General features: G+C 42.9%; 1 protein-coding gene across 4 annotated transcripts in view; it reads left to right on the forward strand.

The window, feature by feature from the left end:
• vash2 (vasohibin 2) overlaps nucleotides 1–10,000 on the forward strand; it is a 17,677-nt gene that overhangs the window by 638 nt on the left and 7,039 nt on the right. For 2 of the 4 annotated variants that reach the window (XM_069177502.1, XM_069177506.1), the window contains exon 2: nucleotides 3,044–3,504. In XM_069177502.1, the coding sequence (XP_069033603.1) occupies nucleotides 3,184–3,504 (321 nt within the window). In that variant the 5' untranslated portion in view covers nucleotides 3,044–3,183. Of the gene's footprint in view, nucleotides 1–2,513; nucleotides 2,898–3,043; nucleotides 3,505–10,000 lie in introns of those variants that run through there. The other 2 variants (XM_069177504.1, XM_069177505.1) reach the window with 2 other exon arrangements.

Consider the following 10,000-nt stretch of genomic DNA (forward strand, 5'->3'; position numbering starts at 1 on the left):
CGAACAGGGAAAAAACCCATAGATGAAGTTTCCGGTGTTCCGGTGACTTTCGACCCAGTTTTTAAAACGTTTTTGATCTCTTTCACTTGGTAACAATAAACCAGCATTATAACGAGTTTTATCATGTTTTTATAATAAGATCACATGTTCTTCTAGATGTAGATATTATCTGTTCATTACTTCACATGTTCTTCTAGATGTAGATATCATCTGTTCATTACTTCACATGTTCTTCTAGATGTAGATATCATCTGTTCATTACTTCACATGTTCTTCTGGATGTAGATATCATCTGTTCATTACTTCACATGTTCTTCTAGATGTAGATATCATCTGTTCATTACTTCACATGTTCTTCTAGATGTAGATATTATCTGTTCATTACTTCACATGTTCTTCTAGATGTAGATATTATCTGTTCATTACTTCACATGTTCTTCTAGATGTAGATATTATCTGTTCATTACTTCACATGTTCTTCTAGATGTAGATATTATCTGTTCATTACTTCACATGTTCTTCTAGATGTAGATATCATCTGTTCATTACTTCACATGTTCTTCTAGATGTAGATATCATCTGTTCATTACTTCACATGTTCTTCTAGATGTAGATATTATCTGTTCATTACTTCACATGTTCTTCTAGATGTAGATATCATCTGTTCATTACTTCACATGTTCTTCTAGATGTAGATATTATCTGTTCATTACTTCACATGTTCTTCTGGATGTAGATATCATCTGTTCATTACTTCACATGTTCTTCTAGATGTAGATATCATCTGTTCATTACTTCACATGTTCTTCTAGATGTAGATATCATCTGTTCATTACTTCACATGTTCTTCTAGATGTAGATATCATCTGTTCATTACTTCACATGTTCTTCTAGATGTAGATATTATCTGTTCATTACTTCACATGTTCTTCTAGATGTAGATATCATCTGTTCATTACTTCACATGTTCTTCTAGATGTAGATATTATCTGTTCATTACTTCACGTGTTCTTCTAGATGTAGATATCATCTGTTCATTACTTCACGTGTTCTTCTAGATGTAGATATCATCTGTTCATTACTTCACGTGTTCTTCTAGATGTAGATATTATCTGTTCATTACTTCACGTGTTCTTCTAGATGTAGATATTATCTGTTCATTACTTCACATGTTCTTCTAGATGTAGATATTATCTGTTCATTACTTCACATGTTCTTCTAGATGTAGATATCATCTGTTCATTACTTCACATGTTCTTCTAGATGTAGATATCATCTGTTCATTACTTCACATGTTCTTCTAGATGTAGATATCATCTGTTCATTACTTCACATGTTCTTCTAGATGTAGGTATCATCAGTTCATTACTTCACATGTTCTTCTGGATGTAGATATTATCAGTTCATTACTTCACATGTTCTTCTGGATGTAGATATTATCAGTTCATTACTTCACGTGTTCTTCTGGATGTAGATATTATCAGTTCATTACTTCACGTGTTCTTCTGGATGTAGATATTATCAGTTCATTACTTCACGTGTTCTTCTAGATGTAGATATTATCTGTTCATTACTTCACGTGTTCTTCTAGATGTAGATATTATCTGTTCATTACTTCACGTGTTCTTCTAGATGTAGATATTATCTGTTCATTACTTCACGTGTTCTTCTAGATGTAGATATTATCTGTTCATTACTTCACGTGTTCTTCTAGATGTAGATATCATCTGTTCATTACTTCACATGTTCTTCTAGATGTAGATATCATCTGTTCATTACTTCACGTGTTCTTCTAGATGTAGATATTATCTGTTCATTACTTCACGTGTTCTTCTAGATGTAGATATTATCTGTTCATTACTTCACATGTTCTTCTAGATGTAGATATTATCTGTTCATTACTTCACATGTTCTTCTAGATGTAGATTTTATCTGTTCATTACTTCATGTGTTCCTGCAGGACGTTGGTTGTGATTTTAAACCTATTTTTCCGTCAAATGTTTTTGTAGATATCATCTGTTCATTACTTCACATGTTCTTCTAGATGTAGATATCATCTGTTCATTACTTCACATGTTCTTCTAGATGTAGATATCATCTGTTCATTACTTCACATGTTCTTCTAGATGTAGGTATCATCTGTTCATTACTTCACATGTTCTTCTAGATGTAGATATTATCTGTTCATTACTTCACATGTTCTTCTAGATGTAGATATCATCTGTTCATTACTTCACATGTTCTTCTAGATGTAGATATTATCTGTTCATTACTTCACATGTTCTTCTGGATGTAGATATTATCTGTTCATTACTTCACATGTTCTTCTGGATGTAGATATTATCTGTTCATTACTTCACATGTTCTTCTGGATGTAGATATTATCTGTTCGTTACTTCACATGTTCTTCTGGATGTAGATATTATCTGTTCATTACTTCACATGTTCTTCTGGATGTAGATTTTATCTGTTCATTACTTCATGTGTTCCTGCAGGACGTTGGTTGTGATTTTAAACCTATTTTTCCGTCAAATGTTTTTTTCTGGTAAATTCAATTTTAAGACGTGATTGACATGATGTGATTTAAATGAGAGCAGCAGGAATTCAATTCAATTCAACTTCATTTATATAGCGCCAAATCACAACATAGGTTATTTCATGGCACTTAACACATTAACGTCCTTACAGCAAGACGTTACAATATTATACAGAGAAACCCAACAATTCAACAATTCATCTGTGGACGGGTCAGTCTGGTGCTGCTGCAGCGGATGGAGCCTCCCGGCCGGGTCGCTGGTTCTGCTGTGAAGGCTTCATGCTCTGCTCCAGCACCATCAGCCCTCATCATCAGATCTTCTCCTGAGGAACATCTGGAGAGGTGATGGACAGCAGTCCAGGTGATGGACAGCAGTCCAGCTGTTCTTCCAGGAGTTTTTAAGCCTCTTCTTAAAGAGTACCTGGAGGATTTTACAGCTTGCAGACCTGATCTGAGGATGAATCATGTTTTCTGGTGAAGTTGACTTCCTGTTTTTTCTCCTCCCAGGTTTGACCTCCAACATGTACTGAGTGATGCTGACTGACAGGAAGAAGCTCCTGTAGCTGGAGGAGGATTGCCCACCCTAACTGTTCCTCCTCCTCCTCGTCCTCCTTCTCCTCCTCCTCCTCCTCCTCCTCCCGGGATCAATGACTGGACCCAACTCCCCGAGCCGGGCCGGCACCTCCCCGGCCAAGCTGAGACGGCACGGCCGGTCCAAGAGCACCAGCTCGCACTGCCTCCTCCGCTGCAGCACCCAGGAGGAGTCCTCTGCACCCCCCCCCAACCTCAGCGCGCGGTCCCCTGGGGAGGAAGAGGAGAAGGATGGGGGGGTTCTGTTCTACGTCAACCGGACCGGTTTTCCCATCGAGAGTGTCACCTGGGAGAGGATGTGGTCCCACGTGGCTGCTGTGCACCCCGAGGGCCTGGAGATGGTGGACCGGGTCCGGAACGCCGCATACCTTCCCAAGGTAAGCTGGTTAAGGTTAAGGTGGACTGGTGCCTGGTGGACCGGTAACAAGGTGGACAGGTACCTGTTGGACCGGTACCTGGTGGACCGGTAACAAGGTGGACCGGTACCTGGTGGACCGGTACCTGGTGGACCGGTAACAAGGTGGACCGGTAACAAGGTGGACCGGTACCTGGTGGACCGGTACCAAGGTGGACCGGTAACAAGGTGGACCGGTACCAAGGTGGACCACAGATTATAGAAGTTTTTATTTAAAGCAGAAACATTGAATTCTTCAGTTAAACTTCTGTTTGCTCCAACTTGGATTAAACATGTTTTCTCTTGGTTTCCAAACACTTGGATAAAGTATGTTCCTGCACATCGACCGGTGTATCTTCGGTGTTTTGGAGATCTTTTGGCTTTTTGCTGCTTTTCCTGTTTTATAACATTTCTATAATAGAAATATAACCTAATGAGCTGCATTCATAGCATCGTACATTAAATAGTTGTTTTATCTCATGTTGCTGCTGAAAGTCTGTTTTAAAGAATCCAAGCAGCAACTGGTGGTGTTACGTTCAGGAGTGTCTGGATCAATAAGAACATGAATCATCAACATGACGACATGGGACCATGAAAAAAGACTTGATTATTTATTTGACTAATAACTGCAGCTTCATGAATCACTGAATGTTTCACTATCAGACAGAAAATTCAGTAATATTGATGATTTTGAAGTTTCTGTGTTTCTTCTCTTTTCATGCGTTAATGAGGAGTTTATGTTGTAATACGAGTCGGAGTGTCAGATAACGTTTGTGTGTTCACAGCTACATGTCAACCTGTTCTCACTGGAAACACTCAGGTGTGCACACAATGGGTCACGTTACCGTGGCAACAGGTGCATTGAATTAGGGCAGCATACCTGTCAAGTGATGTTAGTGCTGCTTTTTGTATTTGTCAGAGTGTGTGTGTGTGTGTGTGTGTGTGTGTGTGTGTGTGTGTGTGTGTGACTCCTGACTCTCTCTCTCTCACACACACACACACACACACACACACACACACACACACACACACACACACATTCTGAACACATTTTAAAATACGCACCTGAGACAACACTCAGACGGGTTAGAAAGGTTCCTTGTTAAAAAACACCCCAACAGCTCGTCAGCGGTTTAACCTCTGACCTCTGACCTCCGACCTTTGACCTCCTCGCAGAATTTCACTGCAACAAACACAGTTTTTATATCAGTCACACTAACGTTATTTTACACGACGCCATCTAAACAACTTCAAGCACAACAATCAAACAGGTTCATGTTTAAGTCGTGTTAACATTCCCTCAACAAACATGGAGGAGGACTGAAATAATGAGGTCCATTGGTTCACTGTGATTAAAACCTGGGTTTTAATTTGTGAGAGTAATATATCAACAATAAACAGCAAACATTAAATATAAAGATTTGCTGCTTTTTATATTATTGTACTAATTTCCTGCTGGACCGGCCTCGTACCGTCTGTCACCGGGTTCTTCTATATCTGTATTATAGTGTTTCCTACACGGTCCAGTCATATTCTAGGTTTGGACATAGTTGGTCTTGTTTGATGTTTTGACTGGACAATTAAAGATCTCCTGTTTTCTGATATTCTCCAGGCAAAATGACCAGTGGAAAACATAATCAACCGATGAATGAATGAAGACAATAATACGTTGTATTGTTACATTCACCTTTAGAAAATTCAATAACCAGTGATGCAGCAGTATTAATAATTGTAGAAAAGAAAGATGAAAGGATGTGAGACAGGAAGACGTGACCTTGATGTCTGTCTGCTGCCTCTGAGGCCTCTCAGCACAAACTCTCCTCACCTGTCACTCATCTTGATGAGTGACAGGTGTGTTGGAGGGAATCTGGTTGTTATTAATGTGCTCATTAGAGACCTGATTGGCAGTGCAGGAGAGGAGAGGAGAGGAGAGGAAAAGAGAGGAGAGGAGAGGAGAGGAGGAGAGAGGAGGAGAGGGAGAGGAGAGGAGAGGAGGAGGAAACGAGATAACTGAGATCACTGAGATAGAGGAGAGGAGAGGAGAAGAGGAGGAGGAGAGGACAAGGAGGAGGAGGAAATGAGATAACTGAGATCACTGAGATAGAGGAGAGGGAGAGGAGAGAAGAAGAGGAGGAGAGGATAAGGAGGAGGAGGAGGAGGAAATGAGATAACTGAGATCACTGAGATAGAGGAGAGGGAGAGGAGAGGAGAAGAAGAGGAGGAGAGGACAAGGAGGAGGAGGAAATGAGATAACTGAGATCACTGAGATAGAGGAGAGGGAGAGGAGAGAAGAAGAGGAGGAGAGGATAAGGAGGAGGAGGAGGAGGAAATGAGATAACTGAGATCACTGAGATAGAGGGAGAGGAGAGGAGAAGAAGAGGAGGAGGACAGGACAAGGAGGAGGAGGAAATGAGATAACTGAGATCACTGAGATAGAGGAGAGGGAGAGGAGAGGAGAAGAAGAGGAGGAGAGGACAAGGAGGAGGAGGAGGAGGAGGAGGAAATGAGATAACTGAGATCACTGAGATAGAGGAGAGGGAGAGGAGAGGAGAAGAAGAGGAGGAGAGGACAAGGAGGAGGAGGAAATGAGATAACTGAGATCACTGAGATAGAGGAGAGGGAGAGGAGAGGAGAAGAAGAGGAGAAGGAGGAGTAGGAGATGAGGAGGAGGAGACAGAAGGAATGACTTTAATATGAGTATAAACTGAGATATGAGGAAGAGATTGTTTGGTGAACTTGTATTTCTCAGAATAATGTCGTGTCGGCACATTAAAGAGCTGCTGAGTGATGATGAGGTCGTCCGTCTGAGATATAAAGTTCCCATCAGGTTGTCTCTGGATGAAGATGTGCTGCGTTCACAGTGCTGCTCTGTCATCGGCCTCTCGTTACCAGAACAGAAGTGTTGGCACACAGACACAATAATCCCTCGGTACAATCTGGACAGTGGATAATCTCTGGAGGCTGAAAGGACGACACAAGGAGAAACCAAGGACACCTCCTCACTGCAAACATCCGCTGGACCACCGAGGCTTTAAACTCAGGATGGTTACCAGGAATAAAGAGTCCTTCAAACTCAGGATGGTTACCAGGAATAAAGAGTCCTTCAAACTCAGGATGGTTACCAGGAATAAAGAGTCCTTTAAACTCAGGATGGTTACCAGGAATAAAGAGTCCTTTAAACTCAGGATGGTTACCAGGAATAAAGAGTCCTTTAAACTCAGGATGGTTACCAGGAATAAAGAGTCCTTCAAACTCAGGATGGTTACCAGGAATGAAGAGTCATTTAAACTCAGGATGGTTACCAGGAATAAAGAGTCCTTTAAACTCAGGATGGTTACCAGGAATAAAGAGTCCTTTAAACTCAGGATGGTTACCAGGAATAAAGAGTCCTTTAAACTCAGGATGGTTACCAGGAATGAAGAGTCATTTAAACTCAGGATGGTTACCAGGAATAAAGAGTCCTTCAAACTCAGGATGGTTACCAGGAATAAAGAGTCCTTTAAACTCAGGATGGTTACCAGGAATAAAGAGTCCTTTAAACTCAGGATGGTTACCAGGAATGAAGAGTCATTTAAACTCAGGATGGTTACCAGGAATAAAGAGTCCTCTAAACTCAGGATCATTATACTTGATGAAGGATCTGATTTGATTTAAACATGAACACAAACATGACAGGTTGACATGAGCCACTGATCTCCAGTCAGCAGCCAGCCTCACTGCACAGTGCATGTTGTCACCAAACAACTACCACAGAGATGTTTTCCGTCCCATAATCCTTTGCAGTCCCATTGTTGGAGTAAAATGCTTCATTTCAAGCTGTGACGACAGGATTTTATTTTGGATGGCATCAACAGATTATATTTAAAATCCATCCTTCCAGCATGTGGAGCAGTAGAATGACCCCGAAGTATGATGTCCATGTGTGGATATGTAGGTGAAGAGGCTGATGACAGTAGAGGCTGATGACAGTAGAGGCTGATGACAGTAGAGGCTGATGACAGTAGAAGTTGGGGACAGTAGAGGCTGATGACAGTAGAGGCTGATGACAGTAGAGGTTGGTGACAGTAGAAGTTGGGGACAGTAGAGGCTGATGACAGTAGAGGCTGATGACAGTAGAGGTTGGTGACAGTAGAGGCTGATGACAGTAGAGGTTGGTGACAGTAGAGGTTGGTGACAGTAGAGGCTGATGACAGTAGAGGCTGATGACAGTAGAGGCTGATGACAGTAGAGGCTGATGACAGTAGAGGCTGATGACAGTAGAAGTTGGGGACAGTAGAGGCTGATGACAGTAGAGGCTGATGACAGTAGAGGTTGGTGACAGTAGAGGCTGATGACAGTAGAGGTTGGTGACAGTAGAGGCTGATGACAGTAGAGGTTGGTGACAGTAGAGGCTGATGACAGTAGAGGCTGATGACAGTAGAAGTTGGGGACAGTAGAGGCTGATGACAGTAGAGGTTGGTGACAGTAGAGGTTGGTGACAGTAGAGGCTGATGACAGTAGAGGTTGGTGACAGTAGAGGCTGGTGACAGTAGAAGTTGGGGACAGTAGAGGCTGATGACAGTAGAGGTTGGTGATAGTAGAGGCTAATGACAGTAGAAGTTGGGGACAGTAGAGGCTGATGACAGTAGAGGTTGGTGACAGTAGAGGCTGGTGACAGTAGAGGTTGGTGACAGTAGAGGCTGATGACAGTAGAGGCTGATGACAGTAGAGGCTGGTGACAGTAGAAGTTGGGGACAGTAGAGGCTGATGACAGTAGAGGTTGGTGACAGTAGAGGCTGATGACAGTAGAAGTTGGGGACAGTAGAGGCTGATGACAGTAGAGGTTGGTGACAGTAGAGGCTGATGACAGTAGAGGCTGGTGACAGTAGAGGTTGGTGACAGTAGAGGCTGATGACAGTAGAGGCTGATGACAGTAGAGGCTGGTGACAGTAGAAGTTGGGGACAGTAGAGGCTGATGACAGTAGAGGTTGGTGACAGTAGAGGCTGGTGACAGTAGAGGTTGGTGACAGTAGAGGCTGATGACAGTAGAGGCTGGTGACAGTAGAGGTTGGCGACAGTAGAGGCTGATGACAGTAGAGGTTGGTGACTGTAGAGGTGGTGACAGTAGAGGCTGGTGACAGTAGAGGTTGGTGACAGTAGAGGCTGGTGACAGTAGAGGCTGATGACAGTGAGTTGGGACAGTAGGGCTGATGACAGTAGAGGCTGATGACAGTAGAGGCTTGAGTGACAGTAGAGGCTGATGACAGTAGAGAGTTGGAGTGGACAGTTGGCTGTGACAGTAGAGGCTGATGACAGTAGAGAGTTGGTGACAGTAGGTTGGTGACAGTAGAGGCTGATGACAGTAGAGTGGGGACAGTAGAGGCTGATGACAGTAGAGGGCTGGGTGACAGTAGAAGGTTGGGGACAGTAGAGGCTGATGACAGTAGAGTTGGTGACAGTAGAGGCTGATGACAGTAGAGGTTGGTGACAGTAGAGGCTGGTGACAGTTAGAGGCTGGTGACAGTAGAGGTTGGTGACAGTAGAGGCTGATGACAGTAGAGGTTGGTGACAGTAGAGGCTGGTGACAGTAGAGGTGGTGACAGTAGAGGCTGATGACAGTAGAGGTTGGTGACAGTAGAGGCTGATGACAGTAGAGGCTGATGACAGTAGAAGTTGGGGACAGTAGAGGCTGATGACAGTAGAGGCTGATGACAGTAGAGGTTGGTGACAGTAGAGGCTGGTAACAGTAGAGGCTGATGACAGTGGAGGTTGGTGACAGTAGAGGCTGATGACAGTAGAGGCTGATGACAGTAGAGGTTGGTGACAGTAGAGGCTGATGACAGTAGAAGTTGGGGACAGTAGAGGCTGATGACAGTAGAGGTTGGTGACAGTAGAGGCTGACGACAGTAGAGGCTGGTGACAGTAGAGGTTGGTGACAGTAGAGGCTGATGACAGTAGAGGCTGGTGACAGTAGAGGCTGGTGACAGTAGAGGCTGATGTGGAGGAAACACCAGCAGTGTGACGGTGATGTGGTGTAATGTGGATTCACCACATCACTGCAGCACAGACTGGATCACGTCATGAGTGTTTCCATCCTTTTGTTTCCTGTTTCTCTCCTCTATATTTGAATACTTCTCCTTTCCACCACTAGGAACAGTAGAAACAGACTGTTGTCTTATTATGATGTTTTCATAACTCTCAAGAATAAACATTTAGCCAGATAAACAGATTTTGTTGTAAATGTTCACATTGAACAGGAGATATAAGGAGATAATGAATATTTCATCCAGATCTCCAGTGCTGTTGAGCTGATCTCCAACAGGCTGCCTGGAGTCCAACAGTAACAGTTGAGTTGAGGTTTCCAGTTATTCTCTCCTCTATATTTGAATACTTCTCCTTTCCACCACTAGGAACAGTAGAAACAGACTGTTGTCTTATTATGATGTTTTCATAACTCTCAAGAATAAACATTTAGCCAGATAAACAGATTTTGTTGTAAA

The sequence above is a fragment of the Embiotoca jacksoni genome, unplaced genomic scaffold, assembly GCF_022577435.1.
Source record: "Embiotoca jacksoni isolate LCO1_2020_lvr unplaced genomic scaffold, fEmbJac1.0.p SCAF_73, whole genome shotgun sequence".
Classification (NCBI taxonomy): Eukaryota; Metazoa; Chordata; class Actinopteri; family Embiotocidae; genus Embiotoca; species Embiotoca jacksoni.